At 39.1% G+C, this 24,405-nt stretch overlaps 1 protein-coding gene across 4 annotated transcripts in view; it reads left to right on the forward strand.

Annotated features, from left to right (window-relative positions):
* Positions 1-24,405, forward strand: part of COPS4 (COP9 signalosome subunit 4) — a 42,220-nt gene that overhangs the window by 13,262 nt on the left and 4,553 nt on the right. For 3 of the 4 annotated variants that reach the window (XM_036338110.1, XM_036338099.1, XM_036338113.1), the window contains exons 4-9: positions 46-149; positions 7,694-7,847; positions 8,335-8,485; positions 13,360-13,530; positions 21,904-22,019; positions 23,991-24,075. In XM_036338110.1, coding sequence (XP_036194003.1) covers positions 46-149; positions 7,694-7,847; positions 8,335-8,485; positions 13,360-13,530; positions 21,904-22,019; positions 23,991-24,075 — 781 coding nt within the window. The remainder of the gene's footprint in view (positions 1-45; positions 150-7,693; positions 7,848-8,334; positions 8,486-13,359; positions 13,531-21,903; positions 22,020-23,990; positions 24,076-24,405) is intronic. The other variant, XM_036338115.1, reaches the window with a different exon arrangement.

The raw sequence follows: 24,405 nt of genomic DNA on the forward strand, positions 1-24,405 counted from the left end.
GTTGAGTAATAGCAATTGATATAACATGTGTATCTACTATTTCAGGTTGCTTCCATAAGACAGCATCTTGCATCCATATATGAGAAAGAAGAAGATTGGAGAAATGCAGCCCAAGTGTTGGTGGGAATTCCTTTGGAAACAGGACAAAAGTATAATAAATAGTGGATATTGGATGGATATATATGTATCCATATATGTATATATACACATAACATATAAAGGATATGTATAATTGTTCATTATATTTTTCCTTACATTCTAGTGTTGGAAACAGATGATAAACAATTTAATAAATAAATAAATTTTGTAGTATATTAGAAGGTGATAAGGGCTATGAAGAAAAGTAAAGTAAGGTTGTATCATTAAATAGGGTGATTGGAGTGGTAGGGTGATTGGAATGGTAGGGTGATTGGAGTGGTAGGGTGATTGGAATGGTAGGGTGATTGGAGTGGTAGGGTGATTGGAATGGTAGGGTGATTGGAGTGGTAGGGTGATTGGAATGGTAGGGTGATTGGAGTGGTAGGGTGATTGGAATGGTAGGGTGATTGGAGTGGTAGGTGATTGGAATGGTAGGGTGATTGGAGTGGTAGGGTGATTGGAATGGTGTGTGATGGAGTGGAAAGGGTGATTGGAATGGTAGGGTGATTGGAATGGTAGGGTGATTGGAGTGGTAGGGTGATTGGAGTGTAGGGTGATTGAATGGTAGGGTGATTGGAGTGGTAGGGTGATTGGAATGGTAGGGTGATTGGAGTGGAGGGTGATTGGAATGGTAGGGTGATTGGAGTGGGTAGGGTGATTGGAATGGTAGGGTGATTGGAGTGGTAGGGTGATTGGAGTGGTAGGGTGATTGGAGTGGTAGGGGTGATTGGAGTGGTAGGGTGATTGGAGTGGTAGGGTGATTGGAGTGGTAGGGTGATTGGAGTGTAGGGTGATTGGAGTGGTAGGGTGATTGGAGTGGTATGGTGATTGGAGTGGTAGGGTGATTGGAGTGGTAGGGTGATTGAATGGTAGGGTATTGGAGTGGTAGGGTGATTGGAGTGGTAGGGTGATTGGAATGGTAGGGTGAGTGGAGTGTAGGTGATTGGAGTGGGAGGGTGATTGGAATGGTAGGGTGATTGGAGTGGTAGGGTGATTGGAGTGGTAGGGTGATTGGAGTGGTAGGGTGATTGGAGTGGTAGGGTGATTGGAGTGGTAGGGTGATTGGAGTGGTAGGGTGATTGGAATGGTAGGGTGATTGGAGTGGTAGGGGTGATTGGAGTGGTAGGGTGATTGGAGTGGTAGGGTGATTGGAGTGGTAGGGTGATTGATTGGAATGGTAGGGTGATTGGAGTGGTAGGGTGATTGGAATGGTAGGGTGATTGGAGTGGTAGGGTGATTGGATGGTAGGGTGATTGGAATGGTAGGGTGATTGGAGTGGTAGGGTGATTGGAGTGGTAGGGTGATTGGAATGGTAGGGTGATTGGAGTGGTAGGGTGATTGGAGTGGTAGGGTGATTGGAGTGGTAGGGTGATTGGAGTGGTAGGGTGATTGGAGTGGTAGGGTGATTGGAGTGGTAGGGTGATTGGAGTGGTAGGGTGATTGGAGTGGTAGGGTGATTGGAGTGGTAGGGTGATTGCATTGAGTGTAGGTGAGTGGTGTAGGGGATTGGAGTGGTAGGGGTTGATTGGATGGTAGGGTGATGTGACTGGTAGGGTGATTGGAATGGTAGGGTGATTGGAGTGGTTAGGGTGATTGGAGTGGTAGGGTGATTGGAAGTGGTAGGGTGATTGGAGTGGTAGGGTGATTGAGTGGTAGGGTGATTGGAGTGGTAGGGTGATTGGAGTGGTAGGGTGATTGAGTGGTAGGGTGATTGGAGTGGTAGGGTGATTGGAGTGGTAGGGTGATGGAGTGGTAGGGTGATTGGAGTGGTAGGGTGATTGGAGTGGTAGGGTGATTGGAGTGGTAGGGTGATTGGAATGGTAGGGTGATTGGAGTGGTAGGGTGATTGGAATGGTAGGGTGATTGGAGTGGTAGGGTGATGGATGGTAGGGTGATTGGAGTGGGTAGGGTGATTGGATATGGTAGGGTGATTGGAGTGGTAGGGTGATTGGAGTGGTAGGTGAGGGTGATTGGAGTGGTAGGGTGATTGGAGTGGTAGGGTGATTGGAGTGGTCGGGTGATTGGAGTGGTAGGGTGATTGGAGTGGTAGGGTGATTGGAGTGGTAGGGTGATAGGAGGGGAAGGGTGATTGGAGTGGTAGGGTGATTGGAATGGTAGGGTGATTGGAGTGGTAGGGTGGTTGGAGTGGTAGGGTGATTGGAGTGGTAGGGTGATTGGAGTGGTATGGTGATTGGAGTGGTTGGGAGATTGGAGTGGTAGGGTGATTGGAGTGGTAGGGTGATTGGAGTGGTAGGGTGATTGGATGGTAGGGTGTGATTGGAGTGGTAGGGTGATTGGAATGGTAGGGTGATTGGAGTGGTAGGGTGATTGGAGTGGTAGGGTGATTGGAGTGGTAGGGTGATTGGAGTGGTAGGGTGATTGGAGTGGTAGGGTGATTGGAGTGGTAGGGTGATTGGAGTGGTAGGGTGATTGGAGTGGTAGGGTGATTGGAGTGGTAGGGTGATTGGAGTGGTAGGGTGATTGGAGTGGTTAGGGTGATTGGAGTGGTAGGGTGATTGGAGTGGTAGGGTGATTGGAGTGGTAGGGTGATTGGAGTGGTAGGGTGATTGGAATGGTAGGGTGATTGGAGTGGTAGGGTGATTGGATTGGTAGGGTGATTGGAGTGGTAGGGTGATTGGAGTGGTAGGGTGATTGGAGTTGGTAGGGTGATTGGAGTGGTAGGGTGATTGGAGTGGTAGGGTGATTGGAGTGGTAGGGTGATTGGAGTGGTAGGGTGATTGAGTGGTAGGGTGATTGGAGTGGTAGGGTGATTGGAGTGGTAGGGTGATTGGAGTGGTAGGGTGATGGAGTGGTAGGGTGATTGGAGTGGTAGGGTGATTGGAGTGGTAGGGTGATTGGAGTGGTAGGGTGTTGGAGTGGTAGGGTGATTGGAGTGGTAGGGTGATGGAGTGGTAGGGTGATTGGAGTGGTAGGGTGATTGGAGTGGTAGGGTGATGGAGTGGTAGGGTGATTGGATTGGTAGGGTGATGGGTGGTAGGGTGATTGAGTGGTAGGGTGATTGGAGTGGTAGGGTGATTGGAGTGGTAGGGTGATTGGAGTGGTAGGGTGATTGGAGTGGTAGGGTGATTGGAGTGGTAGGGTGATTGGAGTGGTAGGGTGATGGAGTGGTAGGGTGATTGGTTTGGTAGGGTTATTGGAGTGGTAGGGTGATTGGAGTGGTAGGGTGATTGGAGTGGTAGGGTGATTGATTGGAATGGTAGGGTGATTGGAGTGGTAGGGTGATTGGAGTGGTAGGGTGATTGGAGTGGTAGGGTGATTGGAGTGGTAGGGTGATCCTGATACCACCTCAGGATTTTGAAGGAGGTAAGTGAGCGGCTTTGAACTCTCTGAGGGAAGAGTATTAGTAGATCCTCTTAGAGAGGATGGCTTGTGCAGAGGCCCTAAAATGGAAGCATGCTTGGGGTTTTTTAAGAAGAGCAAGGAGAGCGTTATCGGTGGAATGGAGTGAGCAAAGGGGAGAGCGATAGAGGATGAGATCAGAGAGTACTAAGGACTAGATTATGTGGGGTCTTGTAAGCCATTCTCAGACCTTTGTATTTTCTTTAAGTGAAATGAGGGGGAACCATTGGAACATATTTTACAGAAGACTGACATATTTTTAAGACTCATTCTGACTACTGAGTTGAGAATAAACTGTAGGCATGCAATGATGGAAGTAGGGCCATTAGGAGGTCTTATGCACTACTGCAGATGAAATGGAGAGTGTGAAAAATGTTGGATTCTGGGTATGTTTTTAAGGTAGATATGGAGTGTAAGAAAAAGAATCAAGATAAGTTTTGATTTTTAGTTTGAACAACTGGAAAAATGGAGTTGCCATGTATTGAATGGAGAAGAATAGGTTTTGAGGGAAGGTCAAGAGTTCTGTTTCCGACATGTGGTAACCAAGTGGAAATATCTTGTACAGAGTTGAATATATTAGTTTGGAATTTAGGAGAGAGGACTGGACTAGGGATATATATATATTTGGGAATCATTGATATATAGATGGAATTTAAAGCCATTATTGTGGATGAGATCTCCAAGGGAGGGACTATAGATAGAGAAGAGGATTGAGTATTGAGGCCAGGAGCACTCCAATATTAAGAGGTCAGGGGTAAGAGGAAGATACAGCAAATGAAGATTGTCCATTGAGGTAAAAAGAAAACCAGAATGGGGTGTGTGGTGTCCTAGAAGTTAAATGAGGAAAATGTATTGAGAAGGAGCAAGTGATTAGCTGTTGTGCTGATAGGTCAAGTAAGATGACTGAGTTAGTAACATGGAGGTCATTGGAGATCTTGACAAAAGTTGTTTTGGTGAATTGGTGAGCGTGAAAGCCTGACTGAAGTTGTTTAAAAGAAAAGAAGTACTCACTTCGGCAGCACATATACAAAAGAGAGAGAAAGAGAGAGAGGGAGGGAGAGAGAAGGGAAAAGAGAAATTGGAGATGGTGAGCAGTTGTCATGGACAACTCTGTGGGGAAGTTTTCACAAGGGGAGCAGAGAAATAGGGTAGAAGATGATAGCAAAGGTTAGGTTAAGAGATTATTTTTACTTTTATGATCTAATGGAAAGCAAAAGTTTTATATAGGAGAGTAGTGGAGAGGATTCCTGCAGGAGTAAACAAGAGGGGAAGGAATCTAGTGGAGGGATAGGCTTTATTTAGGAGCATAGATAGTTCATCTTGGCACTGTTTCTCAACCTTGGCACTGTTGGCATTATATATATATAATTTATTTCAGGGAGAAGGAGAGAGAGATAGAAAAATCAATGATGAGAGAAAAATCATCGATTGGCTGCTTCCTGCATGCCCCCACTGGGGATTGAGCCTGTAACCTGGGCATGTGCCCTGATCAGGAATTGAACCGTGACCTCCTGGTTCATTAGTCGATGCTCAACCACTGAGCCGCGCCAGATGGGCAGCACTGTTGGCATTTTAGATAGGATGACTCTTTGTTGGGGAGGCTGTCCTGTGTGTTACAAAATGTTTAGCAACATTAGGGGCCTCTATTCACTAGATGCCAATAGCGCCACTACTCCCAGTTTTGACAATAAAGAAAATGTCTGCAGATATTGCCATAGGTTCCCTGGTGGCAGAATAGTAATAGTTAGGAAAACAGAGTATGTGGGTGCAGATATTAATGAGGTGGTGTTGGAGTTGGTGCAGCTACTCTGATTGCTTCAGTATTCTTAGTGAAGTTGGAGCCAGAGTCATCAGCTAGAAGTGTGGTTTGGGATGGGAGTTGTAAGGTTGAAAGACAAGAACATAAAAAAAAAAAAAATTCTCTAGAAGAGTGGGGCAGTAAATGGACTAAGAATGTATAGTATACTTGGCAGCATTAAGGGCTCATTTGAAGGTTGTAGTGATTAAAATGAGATCAGTCAGATTGGTTAAATATTTTTCTCCAGTAGAGTTCAGTTTCATGGTTGCAGGAAAGGAGTGGGTGAACTGTTAGGTTTAACTAGAGTTTGATTTTTTCCAACAAGTATGACAGCATGAGAGAGACAAGGGAGGTGAGTACATGTGCAATTCAATGATTATGACTGATTAAAAGAGTTAAGATAGGTAAGGAGAGAAATGAGGCCTTTTAGGGGAAGAAGACAGCAATGTAATAGGATCACGGGTTTGGAGGTCACAATGGGTTCAATGAATTGTTGGGTTTGGGATACTAGAGAAAGATACTAGAAACGGAAAAACAATGAGAAAATTAAGACTATGGTTTGTAACTCTTATTCAACCAATCTTGCCTTTTTATGTGTATTTATGAAACATTCATCCAAAGTTTACTGTACAAAAAGATTGAAAGGTGTGAGACTCTTGATTGTATTATTAGACACATTTCTCCTTTTAGTAGGCAAATATAAAAATATATTCAGCTGCTTCTCTTTTGCCAGGTGAATGAGGGATTCTGTATTATGTCTCCATTAATATTTGTTGTGATAAGGCAGATACTACTTCAGGCATATTGCCTTTAGTGAATTTTTTAAATTGTTAGGCAGTGATGCTCTTTGAAAAAGAAGCCAGTATATGAAAAGATGTTCATATGTAGGCTTTCATAAGGAGGCTTTTACTTTCTTTTTTTAAAAAAAATATTTTTTAATATATTTTATTGAGTTTTTACAGAGAAGAAGGGAGAGGGATAGAGAGTTAGAAACATCGATGAGAGAAACATCGATCAGCTGCCTCCTGCACACCCCCTACTGGGTATGTGCCCGCAACCAAGGTGCATGCCCTTGACCGGAATCGAACCTGGGACCCCTGAGTCTGCAGGCCGACGCTCTATCCACTGAGCCAAACTGGTTAGGGCAGGAGGCTTTTACTTTCTAAAGCCTCTTGTTAATTCTTTTTTCTTTGCTATTTTGAAAGGGTGGGGCTTTCTTAATTGTTTTGGTCTTATTCTGTCTGGAGCATTTTCTCCTTAGCATAGAGCAGTTGACTTATTTTCATTGGTAGTTGAAATAAATATAAAATTAGATATTCTTTGCAGTGGTGGTAACTATCATTTTGATAGTTCTGTAACACTGTAGTTACTGTGAGGATACCAAAGAAATGAAAATTTAATTATTTTCTAAATAAGTTAAAATAAAGTAAAAGTGATTAAAAGTTGAATTTGTTTATTAAGTAAAGAATTAATTTCAAATCTGGGGCAAAGTCAATTGTAAACTCTGTTGCCACATAGTGGCATCACTTTTGCTGGTAAATAGGATTAATTTTTCTGTGAGGATTAATCTTGAATTACATGATTTTTGGATTATGTAGGGTCTTAAGTTATGTATATCTTGCATAAAATGTGACCACTGGGATAAAGAAGAAAGGAAAACCACTTGTAATCTTACCACCCAGAGATAATTGCTACTATTATCTTATTTTATCCAGTTTTTTAACTTAGCTAAAATATAGGATGACTATTATCACATGGTAATTATTGTAATAACGGTATAGTATTCTACCAGTATTCAATTCAATTGAATACCATAAATATTATCAGTGATTTCCATTTTCCCCCATTATAGATATTTATGGATAATTTTACAAATGACTGTCTTTGTACATACATATATATGCATGTCCATGATTATTTTCTTGGGATTTATTTTCTAGGGGTAAAATATAAGGTGTGGAAAAAGAGGTTTACAGTTCATATGGAAAAATAATATAATAATAAATAATAATATAAGAATATACTGTGTTTAGTGTACTCTCAACTATAAACCTACTTTTGCCCCACCCTGTATAATGGGTAAGGAGTATACGCAATTTAAAGGATTCAAATGATAGTTGGAGAACATATTGCCAATTTTTTCCCCAGGACTTATTTATAGTCCTACCAGTAGTATATGTTAGATCTTTGACTTATGAGATTATCTGAGAATTAGAAGAAGCTAAACTGTAATATGAATAATGATAAAAGTAATAAAAATTAATTAAAACTTATTTTAGAAATATTTCTTAGCTTTTCGATAATATGCAGTAAAAAGCTTGAGTCCATCACATTTTCTACCACTTCTAATAATTTTTTTGATAAAATAGTCATTTGTGTTTTTCTGTTGTATTCTAGACAGTACACTGTGGATTATAAACTGGAGACATACCTGAAGATTGCTAGGCTATATCTAGAGGATGATGACCCAGTCCAGGCAGAGGCTTACATAAATCGAGCATCATTGCTTCAGAATGAGTCAACCAACGAACAGTTACAGATACATTATAAGGTAAACAGATGAGCTTATTTAGAATTTTGTATTGGAGAATCCTGTTATACTAAGACTAGAGGCCCGGTGTGGGGGGCAGGGGAAGAGGGGGGTGATGTCCCTCAGCCTGGCCTGCACCCTCTCCAATCCAGGACCCCTCAGGGGATGTCCGACTGACAGTTTAGGTTGGACATTCCTCTCACAATCTGGGACCGCTGGCTCCTAACTACTCACCTGCCTGCCGGCCTGAACATCCTAACTGCTCTCCCCTGCCGGCCTGATTGCCCCTAACTGCCTCTGCCTCGGCCCTGCCACCATGGCTTTGTCCGGAAGGATGTCCGGAAGGTTGTCCAGATGATGTCCGGTCTAATTAACATATTACCCTTTTATTGGTATAGATTCTCCAGAACATCATAAATACTATTATATATTAGAAATTCTCTCTTTTTTTATTTTTTGCTTTTGCTTTAAAAATGTCCCCCCTAATGGAAACATTTCTCTCCTATAGGTATGCTATGCACGTGTTCTTGATTATAGAAGAAAATTCATTGAAGCTGCGCAAAGGTACAATGAGCTCTCTTACAAGACAATAGTGCACGAAAGTGAAAGACTAGAGGCCTTAAAACATGCTTTGCACTGTACCATCTTAGCATCAGCAGGTAAACATGTCAATTATGTGTTAATGAACAGTCAATTTTCTTAATATTTTAGGTTCATTATTACTAAAGGATTTAGCAAAGGGATGTCTTATTAATACAATTATGGTATATTTAGTTTAAACATTTAAACAGGAACAGCAATAAAATGGATTGCAAACCTAAAAAATTTTTAATTATGAATGTATCAGTCTATTACCCACAGGTATTAGGAATAGTTAAGAGGTAATATGAAATTTAATTCTCCTAAAATATCACTGAAAAACATGGATATAAAATTAAGTGAGAATTACACAGAAGGAGATAAAAATTAAATTCTAGAGATTGGTGATATGAAAATTAATGTATTGCTTTTTTTTTTTTTTAAATATATTTTATTGATTTTTTACAGAGAAGAAGGGAGAGAGATAGAGAGTTAGAAACATCGATGGGAGAGAAACATCGATCAGCCGCCTCCTGCACATCTCCCACTGGGGATGTGCCCGCAACCCAGGTACATGCCCTTGACCGGAATCGAACCTGGGACCCCTCAGTCCGCAGGCCGACGCTCTATCCACTGAGCCAAACCGGTTTCGGCAATGTATTGCTTTTGGGATTTTTTCTTTTAATCTTCAAGCCTCAGTTTTAGACTTGGCATTTATCTTTTTTATCAATAAATATAAGTAAACTATTTTTTGTTCTTTTTACTAAATTTTAGCATATAAATCACTCAACTTATAAAGCAGAAAGGGCATTGAGAAGATATGCTGAGAATTCTAAGCCATGGCTTTTCTAAATCATTTTAGAATTTTTATTAAATATATTACCACTGATCTCATCAGAAAATTCTTTAATTATTGGAAAGCTGTCTAGCTCATTGTGGCAGATGGACGTGTTCCAAAATTTCTGTGTTATTTGTTTTTGTTGAAAACTCGAATTTTATCAGGGGCCACAAATACTGTTGATTGATAGTGACAGGCTCACTTTGTTATTTTTTAAAAAATATGTTTTCATTGATTTTATAGAGAGAAGGGTAGGGGGAGGCAGAGACAGAAACATCCATTGGCTGCTGCTTGCATGCCCCCTGGGAATTGAGCCTGCAACCTGGGCATGTGTCCTGACCAGGAATTGAACCGGCTACCCCTTGGTGCACAGGAGGACGCTCAACTAATTGAGCCCCACCAGCCAAGACCACTTTGTTCATTTTTAAGAAAAATGCCTGCCAAATACCCATGCCTGAAAAACTGTAACTTATCAGTCATTATTTTATGTAAATGATGTTCCATGAAAAAAGAAACTGCATTTTCCATTTCATCACATAAAATATTAAAAAGATATAGTTTCAAGTATCAAGAATTAATAAAAATAATTTTTTACTGCTGCAAGAACATTTTAAAGTGCAACTATATTTTTATTTTGACTGTTGAGTGTGTGGCATAATACAGTATGGCACCCATGTCACTGCCTTGGTTTGTGCTGTGACTTTCATGCCTTCTCCTGCTCACTACCTCCAACTCCCTCTCTCAAACAGTAATCACTAGTGTAGATTATTTTTGTCTACTTTGTACTTAAATTTACCTATAAATCCCAATTCATTAGGATTTATTTTAGTGTAAGGAATGAGATAGGGAAATTAATTTTTTTTCTTAAATGACTAGTCGTTTGACCTAGCATCCTTTATTGAACAATCCATGTTTTTCTTCCTATTGATTTAAAGCACATTATAGTAGATTTCTGGACACAGTATTGTTTCATTAATTAGCCTGTCTATGAATATACTGGTACCATGCTCTTTCAATTATTATAGCTTCATAACATGTTTTATTATCTAGCAGGTATACTCTCTCTTCAAAGTAATTTGTAGGCCATCATGACATTCCCTTCTTATATCATCATGCATCACCTAAGAATAAGAACATTTTTCTACATGACTGTAGTACCATTGTCATCCCTAAAAAAATTAACTGAGTCAACTGTAGAATTTAGCATTTGGTCTGTCATTGCCCAAGTTGGAATATCTTTTGTATCTGCCTTTTTCCCTGCTGAACAAGGGACAAGTTCATGTGTGGCATTTGGTGATTGTCTTTTTAGTCTTCAAACATTTTTGGTCTAGAATAGATTCCTCACCCCTAACTGAAGTTTCTTGAGATATAATTAACATATAACATTATAGAGTTTTCTCACTTAAAAAAAATACTCTTTGAAGTTGTTGTGTGGAATGTTCTTCACTCTAGATTTGTTTTGTATATATTATTTATTGCTTAATCCCAATTATTTCCTGTAAAGTAGAAGTTAGCCAAAGGTTAGATTAGATCCAGGTTAAAATTTTTCTATTAAGAATACCTCATAGCGATGCTTTGTCCTTGTAGTTGTATTATATCAGAAAACATATAATGTCAGGTTGTCCCACAGTTAGTGATGCTGAGTTTGGTCATTTGGTTAAGGTAGAAATTCCATTTTAAAGGTATTTTATTCCCTTTATATTTTGTAAATAATTTCTGGGGTGCTGCTTTGACACTGCAAAAATCCTGTTCCCTAACTTTTGATAATTTATTATCTATTAATTTTTTTCTGGATCATTCATTATATTCTATAATATAAACTGAAAATGGTAATTTATTAATTCTGTTCTACATTTATTAGCTACTACTACATAAAAACTTTTCTCTATTTCCCTCCTTTTTATTTTTTAGTATCACTATGGACTTTTTTTCTGCTTATTATTGTGTGTGTATAATATACACACATGAAAAATGCACATATAAAAATTGTACAGCCTGATGAATTGTCCCAAATGAACATCATCATGTAATCAACATCCAGAACCAGAAGCAAAATATTATCGTTATCCTGAAAGCCTTTGTCATGCTTTCTCTTAGTTATTAGCCCTCCCCACCTCCGAGAGTAATCATTAGTATATACTAGTTTTACCTGCTTCATTTGCTTAACTTTATAAAATTTATCCATATTGTAACATATAGTTTCTTCATTTTCATTGTTATGTAGTATTCTATTATGTGACCATACCACGATTTTTTTTATCCTATTGGGTAGTTTTGTTGTTGTTAATCCTCACCCGAGGATATTTTTCCCATTGATTTTTTTTTTTAGAGAGAGTGGAAGTGAGGGAATGGACGGGGAGAGAGACAGAAAGAAATATTGATATGAGAGAGACATGTGATTGCTTGCCTCCCACACGCTCCCTACTGGGCCCGGGGATCAAACCTGCAACCCAGATATGTGCCTTTGACTGGAATCAAACCCATGTCCCTTTGGTTCTCAGGCCGATGCTCTAACCACTGAGAACACCAGCCAGGGCTTTGGGTAGTTTCTTATTGGCTATTAGGAATAGTATTTCTATAAACATTCTTGTGTATTTGACTTTGTTTTTTATTTATTCAGTGTGTTATTATTATAGTTATTGTTCTTTTTGATGTTACATTATCCCAAATATTACCAAATCATGTCTTTTTGACATGGCCCCATTAAACTTTGAATACTTGTCTGCATTGCAGCATAAAAAGATGCCTTAGACTTATCTTGTATTTTTCCTTTCCTTACTTGAAATCAGCTTATTTCAAGGATCCCTACTCTCTTTTAATGGAGATACCAAAATCAGGGTGCTAGATATGCTTTTTGCTACTGGGTGTCATTGTGGTTAGGCTCTTTAGAATACAGAGCTAAAAATACATTTAAAAAGAAAAAGTTTGTTCATAGTATCTTTTCCATTAGTTCAATTTTTAATATAATCAATTGTCACATAATTTTTCATCATTTAAAGATCCTTGAAAGTATAAATTTCCCATTAGAGAAATATTTGTTCATCTTTTATAAAATTTTTTATTATTACCAAAGGAATGCATGTTCATTGTAGAAATACAAATAAGCAAGAAGAAAGTAGCAATTAGCTATAATTTGAACCACTTGTTGCATTTTGGTATCTATCCTAATCTTCACAAATGAATATACTGCTGTTTCTCATTATTCCATATTTGTGCATTTGCCTACTTGCTAAAATTTGTCACTCCAAAATCAACACTCATGGTGCTTTCCCAGTCATTTGCAAACTTGTGCAGAACAGCAAATGATTTGAGTCTCCCAATGTATGTTTCCAGCTGGAGTTAACTAAGACAGTGCTCTGCCTCCTTGTTTCTGCTCTCATGCTGTAAACAAGTTCTTTTTTGTGGTCTGTTACTATTATGTTTTTCATGTTTTTGATGGTGATTTTGATGTTTGAAATGGGCCCTAAGCTAGTGCTGAAGTACTGTCTTGTGTTCTTAAGTGAAGGAAGTCTGTGATGTACCTGATAAAGAAAATGCATGTATTAGATAAGCTTTATTCAGGCATGAGTTTTAGTGTAGGCCATGAGTTCAGTGTTATTGAATCAACAATATACAGTAAATAAGGTGCCTTTAAACAGAAACATACATAAAGCAAAGGTTACATATTGATTAGCTGACAAAAATGTTGTAACTAGAGGCTCACAACATTCCTGTATTTCTCCTAGGAACAGCAATTGAGTATTTACTAATTTACTGTTGACATCAACTTTATAAAACACTAGAGGCTCAGTGCATGAAATTCGTGCACAGGTAGGATCCCTAGCGGCTGCTGGCTGCTGACTGGGGCCTCCCTTCCCGGCTGCCGGCCTGGGCCTTCCTTAGTTCTGCTCCGCCCCCTGGTGGTCAGTGCACATCATAGCGAGCAATCAAACTCTTGGTCGGTCAAACTCCCAAGGGGACACTTTGCATATTAGGCTTTTATATATATAGATAACTACTACAAATAATGACAATTGACTGAATATTTTAGTAGGCAAAAATGGGGTCATAAGAAAGATTGTTTTTCAGTGATGAAATAGGTTGTGAGAATGTTTAATGCACATTTGTTTTCCTTAGGGCAACAACGTTCTCGAATGCTAGCTACTCTTTTTAAGGATGAAAGGTGCCAGCAACTTGCTGCTTATGGGATCCTAGAGAAAATGTACCTGGATAGGATCATCAGAGGAAATCAACTTCAAGAATTTGCTGCCATGCTAATGCCTCACCAAAAAGCAACTACAGCTGATGGTAATTATCATGTCTAATAACTATGTGGTAATGAATATTTAGGTACATGCTAGTGGAAAGTATATTGAAAGTATATTAAATTTGAAGCATCTTGATATCTTCCTGTAACATTGTTATATATCACTTGATTAAAAAAAACATTGACTGGGGTTGAGTATCAGACATAGATAGGGGTTTGAAGTATAAAAATAGCCCAATTGGAAAGCATTTTGTGGAATTACGCATTTTAGGGAAATGGTAAGAATTATAGGGTAGGCTTATAGTTACTGGTTTTTAAAAAGTTCAAACCATGTGATAAGTACCTAAATTAATCTCAAATATTAGTTTAATAATTATCGAGTCTAATTTTAGCTTTAACAAAATTTGGCACTTTAGCTTGCCCAAGGTTATTCAGGGTGAAATTGTTCCAATAAGAATAGAACTTGATTTCATGTTTCCTAGTTAAGGGATGTATTTGCTTAAGTCAGATTGCTTTTGCCAGGAAAGAAATTTTAATAGATACTTGTTCATAACATCGTTTATTTTACAGGTTTTAAAGTAGCTCATATCAATAACCACATGATTAAAATGTAGTTGTAGAAACATCAGAAATCTGGAAAAGGTTAAAATAAACATGCAGATCTGTTAGACTCACTCCTTTGGATTTACTGTCATCCTATTGAAGATAATTTAGCTGTTCTTTAAAGAGTAATTTATGAGTCTTGGCTGGATAGCTCAGTTGGTTAGAGCATCGTCCTGATACACCAGGGTTTTGGGTTAGATCTCTGGTTAGGGCACATACAAGAAGCAACCAATGAATACACAGATAAGTGAAACAACAAATCGACATATCTGTCTTTCTCTCCCTCTCTTCCTCTCCTGATCTCGCTCTCTGTCCTCCTTTCTTTTTCTCTAAAATCAATAAAAAATAAAAATAAAAAAAGAACAATATGTTTTTTTTTTTTTTAAAAGAAGTCATTTTTGTAGAATTTGGCTGAAAGATGTGCAGTTCACCCAGTCCTACTTTCCTGAGTTAAACCAGAACAGTGAAGGGATTAGATTGACCTTCTATTGAATTTCTTTTATTTAATTGCACTTAGAACAGTGGTTCTCAACCTTCCTAATACAGTTCCTCATGTTTTGGTGACCCCCAAACATAAAATTATTTTCGTTGCTGCTTCATAACTGTAATTTTGCTACTGTTATGAATCGTAATGTAAATATCTGATATGCAGGATATATTTTCATTGTTACAAATTGAACATAATTAAAGCATAGTGATTAATCACAAAAACAATATGTAATTATATATGTGTTTTCCGATGGTCTTAGGCGACTCCTGTGAAAAGGTCATTCGACCCCCAATAGGGTCGAGACCCACAGGTTAAGAACCGCTGACTTAGAAGAAGGAAACGAATTGATTCTCTTTCTGTCTAAAGCAGATATTTTTTTCTATAGGATACTCTTTATGCAGATCCTCAGGAAAAATTCCTTTTCAGTCTTAGGATTACTTGTGATTCTCCTGAGCAGTTGGTTTTTGTCTTATTTAAAAACAATGTGAATTAATAAATCGATTGGTTTTCTTAATTTGGTTAGCTGCTAGAAAGCTTAAATTTGTATTCCACCTGTAAATAGTGTGTGTATGTGTTTTGATTGTTACTACTCTAGTTTTTCTTTTACTTAAAAAAAATTTTTTTGAGGTGACATTGGTGAATAAGATTATATAAATTTCAAGTGTACTATATTATATCATTTGTATATTGTATTGTGTGCTCATCACCTCTTGTACTTTCTAAAAAAATATATTTTTATTGATTTTAGAGAGGAAGGGAGAGGGAGAGAGATAGAGATAGAAACATCAATGATGAGAATCATTGATTGGTTGCCTCCTGCACACCCCTCACTAGGGATCAAGCCTGCAACCCAGTCATGTGACCTGTCTGGGAATTGAACTGTGACCTTCTGGTTCATGGGTGATGTTCAACCACTGAGCCATGCTAGCCGGGCTCCTCTCTTTTACTTTTAAGTTATATTTTGTGCATTTTTATGAGCAGCATTAACTCCTTTTTGCAAGATATCCGACAAACAAGTTAAAAGCTAGATAAATAAGAAAAGGTTTCCATACTCGATATACTTGAGCTTCAGATTTGACTTTGAGCTTTTTTTTTTTAATTAAATCTTTATTGTTCAGATTATTACATTTGTTCCTCTTTTTCCCCCCCATAACTCCCCTCCTCCCAGTTCCCACCCCACCCTTCTCCCTCACTCCTGACCCACTGTCCTCATCCATAGGTGCACAATTTTTGTCCAGTCTCTTCCCGCATCCCCCACACCCCTTTCCCCCCCAAGAATAGTCAGTCCATTCCCTTTCTATGTCCCTGATTCTATTATAATCACCAGTGCATTCTGTTCATCAGATTATTTATTCACTTGATTTTTAGATTCACTTGTCGATAGATGTGTATTTGCTGTTCATAATTTGTATCTTTACCTTTTTCTTCTTCTTCCTCTTCTTAAAGGATACCTTTCAGCATTTCATATAATACTGGTTTGGTGGTGATGAGCTCCTTTAGCTTTTTCTTATCTGTGAAGCTCTTTATCTGGCCTTCAATTCTGAATGATAGCTTTGCTGGATAAAGTAATCTTGGTTGTAGGTTCTTGGCATTCCTCACTTTGAATATTTCTTGCCACTCCCTTCTGGCCTGCAAAGTTTCTGTTAAGGTTGAGAAATCAGCTGACAGTCATATGGGTATTCCCTTGTAGGTAACTGAGTTTCTTTCTCTTGCTGCTTTTAAGAGTCTCTCTTTGTCTTTTGCTCTTGGCATTTTAATGATGATGTGTCTTGGTGTGGTCCTCTTTGGATTCCTTTTGTTTGGGGTTCTCTGCGCTTCCTGGACTTGTAAGTCTATTTCTTTCACCAGGTAGGGGAAGTTTTCTGTCATTATTTCTTCAAATAGGTTTTCAATGTCTTGCTCTCTCTCTCTCTTCTGGCACCCCTATAATTCGGATGTTGGTGCGCTTGAAGTTGTCCCAGAGGCTCCTTACACTATCTTCGTATTTTTGGATTCTTTTTTAATTTTGCTTTTCTGGTTGGGTGTTTTTTGCTTCTTCGTATTTCAAATCTTTGACTTGATTCTTGTGATCCTCTGGTCTGCTGTTGGGAGTCTGTATAATATTCTTTATTTCAGTCAGTGTATGCTTAATTTCTAGTTAGTCCTTTATCACAACCTTGAGGGTCTCATTAGATTTCTTGAGGGTCTCATTAAGTTTATCGGCAGTTTCTAGAAAATTCTTGAAAAACCTCAAAAGTGTGGTTTTGAACTCTATATCCAGTAGTTTGCTTTCCTCCATTTCTGTCATTTGTGTCCTTTTTCTTTGTCTCGACCTTTTTTATTCTTCGCTGTGTCGATAGAGTGGCTTTCTGTGCTAAGTGTCCTATAGGGCCCAGTGGCTCAGTCTCCCCAATTACCTGAGGTAGACACTCTTGGTGCACCGCCTTGTGGGCTTTGTGCACAGTCTTGTTGTAGTTAAGCCTTGATTGTTGTAGGTATCACTGGGAGGAATAGACCTCTAGGCCAATTGGCTGTGAGAATCAGCTGTGTCTGCAGTGGGAGAACTTCTGTGCTGAAGACACCCTTCTGGGGCAAGACTTGTTTCAGTGGGGCTTTGGTGCTCACTGAATCTGCCCCCTGAGTGTGTCCCTTATGGATCTGAGGAGTTGTAATTGGATGGTCCCACTCTGACCACTGGGTACACTGGTTCTTGGATCTAAGGAGGTGCTAATTAGCCTCTGCCTGAGGCTACCCAGCAGAAGCCAGCTGTAAAGCAATGCAAGTTGCCCTGGGGCCTTGGGGCACTGCAGTTTGTTAAGTAATTTTCAGATTACGAAGGGCTGGGCCTTTCATATGCAAAAGCCTCCGTGCACCACTTGGGCAGGGCGGGGTCCCAGGGGATCAACAGGGCGGGCGGAGCGAGCAGTATGGCTGCTCTCAGTCCTGCCCTCAGATGCCCCGGCAATCGCTGCGAGCACCTCCGAGAGAAAGCTGTCCTCGAGTCCCGACCGATGCCAGACAGTCCTGTTTCTTCCGTATGAGTCTGGGTCCCCAGTGACTTGCCCAGAACTGGAGTTCAGAGCCTGAGACTCCCTCCCGATTGAAGAAGACAATCGTGTCCTCAGCCGCCAGGCCTCTCCGCATGCACCTCCGCACCTTTGTATTTTATTTCCGCACTGCACCTTCTCTGAGTCAGTATGCCTTTCTCTTTCCTTCTAGTTGTAGAATTTCCACTCAGCCAGCCTTCCTGTGGTTCTGGATGATGTCCGTTCCGTCTTTTAGTTGTATTTTTGAAGTAGTTGTGCGAGGCAGCAATCTCCGGTGTTTACCTATGCTGCCATCTTGGTTTCTCTCAACTTTGAGCTTTCTGACCATGAAAAAAAGAAAAGATATAATCAGATGATTCTGTTCTAAAAAGAGGGATACTCATTAGTCTCTGTGAGAATGAAAATGATTTTCAAATTTGTCACATGGGGCTGTATAGATAGAACAGATGTTTTGTCTTCTTCCTCTTTCATTTTAGATATTATTGCTTTCTTTGTTTATTTTTCTTGGACATTTTTATTTACTGTCACTACAATCTTAGGCTAGCAATCTTTTATATTAGTTTAGGCTAGCAGTCTTGACACATAATATAGTCCCAGAGCTGTGGAACATTAAGAGTAATCTATTTCCTGCTCTATAGACCTGCCTGTTCTGGATATCCTATAAGATAAAGTGCCCGGTTGTCCATTCAACCAAAGTGTAATATGCTAAGGATATGCTAAGGATGCTCAACCACTCACTATGACGTGCACTGACCACCAGGGGGAAGACACTCTGACCAGTAGATTAGCTTGCTGCTGGGGTCCGGCTGATTGGGACTGAGCGAGAAGGGCTGGACATGCCCTGGATTCCTCCCGCGGCCCCTCTCTGGCTGGCCAACCTCCCGCGTCCTTCCCCATCTCTGATCATGCACCGGTGGGATCCCTTGGCCTGGCCTGCGCCCTCTTGCAATCTGGGACCCCTTGGGGGATGTTGGAGAGCTGGTTTTGGCCCCATCCCGCAGGCCAGGCTAAAGCACCCCACTGGTGGACGAATTTGTGTGCTGGGCCTCTAGTTTTATATAAATGGAATCATAAAATATATGGCCTTTTGTGACTGCTTTCATTTAGCATGATGAAATGAACTTTGATGTTTTCAAAGTTCATCCATGTTGTAGCATGTATCAGTACTTCAATTCCTTTTTTTTTTTTTTTACATTTCTATAGTGTTTTTTTTTTTAGATTTTGTTTTATTGCTTAAGGTATTACAAAGAGTATTACATGTGTCTCCTTTTTTTTTTTTCTCCCTTGACCTTCCTCCAGCCTCCCCTACCGCCCAGTTCCTTTTATTGCCAACTAGTAGTTTATTATATGAATGTACCACATTTTATTTCCTCATCAGTTGATAGACATTTAGGTTATTTTTCACTTTTTTTTACTAATTAATAATGCTGCTATGAATTTTCATGTAAAAGTCTTTATTGGACATAAGTTTTTCATTTACTTGGTATATACCTAGGAATGGAGTTAGGGGTCATGATAATTTTGTTTAGTCTTTTGAAGAGCTACCACTCTCCTTTCATCCCCTCACTCACTTCATATCCCTCACCTCCGTCCTGCCAACCGCCATCTTTTTCTTCTGACTGTTTTTAAAATATATATTTTTCTATTGATTTCAGAGCGGAAGGGAGAGAGCTAGAGAGATAGAAACATCAATGATGAGAGAGAATCATTGATCAGCAACTTCCTGCATGGCCCCCACTGGGGATTGAGCCTGAAACCCAGGCAAGTGCCTTGACCGGGAATCAAACTGTGACCTCCTGGTTAATAGGTAGACAGTCAACCACTGAGCCACACAGGCTGGGCTTATATGTCTATTTTTATTTTATTTATTTATTTTTTAAATATACTTTATTGATTTTTTTTTACAGAGAGGAAGGGGAAGTGATAGAGAGTTAGAAGCATCGATGAGAGAGAAACATTGATCAGTTGTCTCATGCACACCCCTTACTGGGGATGTGCCCGCAACCAAGGTATATGCCCTTGACCAGAATCAAACCTGGGACCCTTCAGTTCTCAGGCTGACGCTCTATATACTGAGCCAAACTGATTAGGGCTCATTTGACTATTTTTAAATTGGGTTAATTGTCCTTTTATTATTGAACTAGAGGCCCAGTGCACGAAATTCGTGCACTCGATGGGGGGAGTCCCCTCAGCCTGGCCTGCATCCTCTTGCAGTCCAGGAGCCCTCAGGGGATATCCGACTGATGGCTTAGCAGGCCTAAGCCGGCAGTCAGATATCCTTAGTGCTGCTGCGGAGGTGGGAGAGGCTCCTGCCACCGCTGCTGCACTCACCACCTGTGAGCCTGGCTCAGGGCTTCTGGCTGAGTGGTATGCCCCCTGTGGGAGCGCACTGAGCACCAGGGGGCAGCTCCTGCATTGAACGTCTGTCCCCTGGTGGTCAGTGCACGTCATAGAGACCAGTCGTTCTGCCGTTCGGCCAGTTTGCATATTAGCCTTTATTATATAGGATTGTAAGAATTTTTTATATAGTCTAGATCTGATCAGATAAATGATTTGCAATTCTTTCATTCAGTGTGTTGTTTCTTCACTTTTTTGATGGTGTCTTTTAAAATACAAACATTTTCAATTTTGATGAAGTCCAATTCATTTATTTTTATTTTGTTGCCTGTGCTTTCAGTGTTGTATCTAAGACACCATTGCCTAATCCAAGATCATAAAAATTTTTCTTTTTCTTCTATAAGTTCTATAGTTGTAGCTCTTACATTTAGGTCTTTGATTCATTTTGAGTTAATTTTTATATATGGTGTAAGGTAGGGGTCTTACTTTATATGGATATCCAGTTGTTGCAGTGCCATTTATTGAAAAGACTATTATTTTGCTTTGAATTGTCTTAGCATACTTGTTGACAGTCAGTTGACCCCAGATGTGAGAGTTTATTTCAGAACTCTAAATTCTGTTCCACTATTCTGTATGTCTGTGTTCATGCCAGTACCACACTGTCTTGGATGCTGTATTTTTGTAGTATGTTTAAAATCAGAAATGTGAGTCCTTCAACTTTGTTCTTTTTGAGGATTGTTTTGTCCAATCCTGCTTGATTCCTTGAATTTCCTTGTGAATTTTAAGGTCAGCATGTCAATTTTTGTAAAGATGCCAGTGGGATTTTGATAGGGATTATAATGACTCTGTAGATGAACTTGGGGATTATAGCTATCTTAACAACATTAAGTCTTTAATATTTTCCCATTTATTTAGGTGTTCATATTTGAAAGTTGCTAAGAGAATAGATTTAAAAAGTTCTCATCAGAAGAAAAAAATTTGTAACTATGTGAGGTGATGGATCTTATCAAAACTTATTGTGGTAATCATTTTACATATATACATATATCAACTTATTATGTTGTAAACCTTAAACTAATACAATGTTATATGTCAGTTATATCTCAATAAAACTAGAAAGAAAGACAAAAGAATTGGAGGAGCCCAGCAGTCTACTATCACCTTCAGGGTGGGGCCTTAGATCCAAAACTTTGTCAGGCCCTGTATAACTTCATTTAATGGAGGGTGCTATACCTTATTTCTCATGAAGGGTTAGCTTGTTCGTACATTCTGGACGTTTTTCACATTTGCCTCAGAATAAGGTGCTTGTGAAGTATCCAAAAGAGTAGAGATAATTCTGTTGAGCTGTATATATTGACATTATTAAGCTTGCAGAAGAGGTTGCATGATTGTTTTGCTACTGCTTGCTAATAAAAGTTAGCTAATAGCAAGAAAAGAGAAGTTATGAATCTGCTAGCTAGCACGAGGAAGCAAACCCTCAAACCCAAAGGGTTAAATCTATTCAGATAGTAATTATTTGCCAATCACTCATTTTCCAAATGTGTTATTTGTATTTAATTGTATATCCAAGCTGTATTAAATAAGGCATTTGGTTACTTTTAAAATTCTGATGGGAATAAAGACAATGACTATGAGTTATTACATGCTTAGAAATTTTCAGGAAAAAAGGATGCATCTTTTAAAAACCAGTTTCAGCCGAAACCGGTTTGGCTCAGTGGATGGAGCGTTGGCCTGCGGACTGAAAGGTCCCAGGTTCGATTCCGGTCAAGGGCATGTACCTGGGTTGCAGGCACATCCCTGGTGGGGGATGTGCAGGAGGCAGCTGATCGATGTTTCTCTCTCATCGATGTTTCTGACTCTCTATCTCTCTCCCTTCCTCTCTGTAAAAAATCAAAATATATTTAAAATAAAAAATAAAAACCAGTTTCAAACTTAAAACTGTCTTATTTATATTTAAGGTTCTAGCATCTTGGACAGAGCTGTTATTGAACACAATTTGTTGTCTGCAAGCAAATTATATAATAATATTACCTTTGAAGAACTTGGAGCTCTTTTAGAGATCCCTGCAGCTAAGGTATGTTCTTGTTTCCAGTACATAAAAGGGAAGTTAAGAGACTATTAGTGTAATGAGAAAATAAAATATATAATTGATAAAAATATTGGCAACTGCAACAAAAATACACATAAAAAGCCTCAGGTAAATGGAAATAAATTATTTGAATTTTAGATTAGTACTGTAATGGAATTGTCTTTGTTTTTTGTTTGTGTTTTATGATAAGATGACCTAGAATGGAAATCTTAAAGCGTTTCCACGTTATGATACCCAGTTTATGGGAATATTAGAGTCTGTTCACATCCATTTCATAGTGGTTTCTGATTTCTGACTAACTTAAGATTTCGATAGATGCCTTATTACTTCTATTTTCTGCCCTAGATTGACTCATATGTTAAATATTTCTTCTCTTTGAGAGAATACACTAGACTATTCTATTGTAACTTCTGTGCTTCATTTAACTTAAGAAGTTGACTGAGTTACTAGGGAATTAATTTCATTCTTTGTCATGATAAGAGTTTAGTGGCTATGTATAAATCCCAACAAAGTACCAATTCTATTTAGAGGGCATTTCAGGTATCATTTACAAAACATTCTCTTAATTTTAAATAATAGTAAAAGCAAACAATTAACCTTACTTTTATCTAACTTGTAAAACTTAAAGTCATGTACTTATGTCACATCTTCTTTTCTGTGTTAGTGCAATTTTAAGTTAGGATTTTTAACACAATTCCTTTACATGTTCACATTTAATATGCAATAAAGGAAGTGAAACAATGTGGGAACCAAGGCTCAATTACCATTAAAAAATGCTTTTGCCTGGCCGGTGTTGCTCAGTGGTTGAGCGTTGACCTATGAACAAGGAGGTCATGGTTCGATAATTAGTCAGGGCACATGCCCTGGTTGCGGGCTTGATGCCCAGTGGGGGCATGCAGGAGGAAACAAATCAATGATTCTCATTATTGATGTTTCTATCTCTCGTTCTCCCTTCCTCTCTGAAATCAATAAAAATAAAAAAAACAGATGCTTTCTTCTTAGGCTTTGAGGTATGATCCCTTTATGAACAGACTAAGGGAAATGAATATATTTTTAACAATAAATGCCAGTCACAGACTATTTAGAAGTGATTTATGATTGATTGTGAAGGTGGTCAGATTTACTAAAATGACTGAGTTACAACCCAGTTTACTCACACATAGTAAATGTGAAACATGTCTTTAGGCACTAGGTAGAGAACCTTTTGTTCCCTTTAATTGTTTTTTAAATCCTTTCAGTTCTCTTTTAAATTTGAACATCTCTTTCTCCTTTCAGTTTTTTTCTTCAAACATATTATGTTCTTAGAGAGTTTTTGGGGTGTGAACACTGAAAATTGAAATAAAATAAAATGAGAAAAGTCTTGTGTTTTTTAAAATATATTTTTCAGAGAGAAAGGAGAAGCGAGAGAGAGAGAGAGAGAGAGAGAGAGAGAGAGAGAGAGAGAGAGAAACATCAATGATGAGAGAGAGTCATCGATCAGCTGTCTCCTGCACACCCTCTGCTGGGGATCAAGCCTGCAACCTGGGGACTTGCCCTTTACCAGAATTGAACTCAGGACCTTTCAGTCTGCAGCCCGACACTCTATCCACTGAGCCAAACTGGTTAGGGCAAAGTTGGGTTTTTTTTGAGGTGTGGATCTCAGTAGAAAAACAAAATTGTTAGTTTGATTTTAAGCAGTGATAAAAAATTTTTGCCCAAAAATAAAAAATTCTTCTCTAAAACCTCCCAAGCAAAATAGATCCCAGTTAACTTAAAACAATGGATGTAACTAGAAAGAATTGGTGTGGTATAATAGGAAGATTTACCATATTTGCTCTTGTAATGAATGGCAGATAAACACATTTGTAAGCTTAGTGATGGGTAGCTAAACCAAGAGTTTTCAATTGTCTTAGCATATGTGAATGTGTTAGATATGATAATTAAAGTGTCTGAGAATTTATTTTTTTATTTAAACAGGCAGAAAAGATAGCATCACAAATGATAACAGAAGGACGTATGAATGGATTTATTGATCAGATTGATGGAATAGTACACTTTGAAAGTAAGAAGTTTTTTTTTGTTTCTGCCATAATGAAATGTCAGTGAGGTGTTATATATTTACTAGAGACCCGGTGCATGAATTCGTGCATGGGTGGGGTCCCTCTGGGTGGGTTGCAGGGTTTGGGCCGAAACCTGCAGTCCAACGCCGCCTGCAGCTCCTACTTGCCGCTCCCACTCATCCTGGCCCCACTGTGCCTGCTGTGGGCTTGCGCTCAATCAGTCCTGATTGGGAGAGGCTTATGCTGCTGCAGCAGCAGTGCTTGCCAACCATGAGCCCTGCATCTGGCGCCTTCCCAAGGGGAGTGGCCTGCGGGATTGGGCTGAAACCGGC

The sequence above is a fragment of the Myotis myotis genome, unplaced genomic scaffold, assembly GCF_014108235.1.
Source record: "Myotis myotis isolate mMyoMyo1 unplaced genomic scaffold, mMyoMyo1.p scaffold_m19_p_1, whole genome shotgun sequence".
In the NCBI taxonomy this organism is placed as follows: domain Eukaryota; kingdom Metazoa; phylum Chordata; class Mammalia; order Chiroptera; family Vespertilionidae; genus Myotis; species Myotis myotis.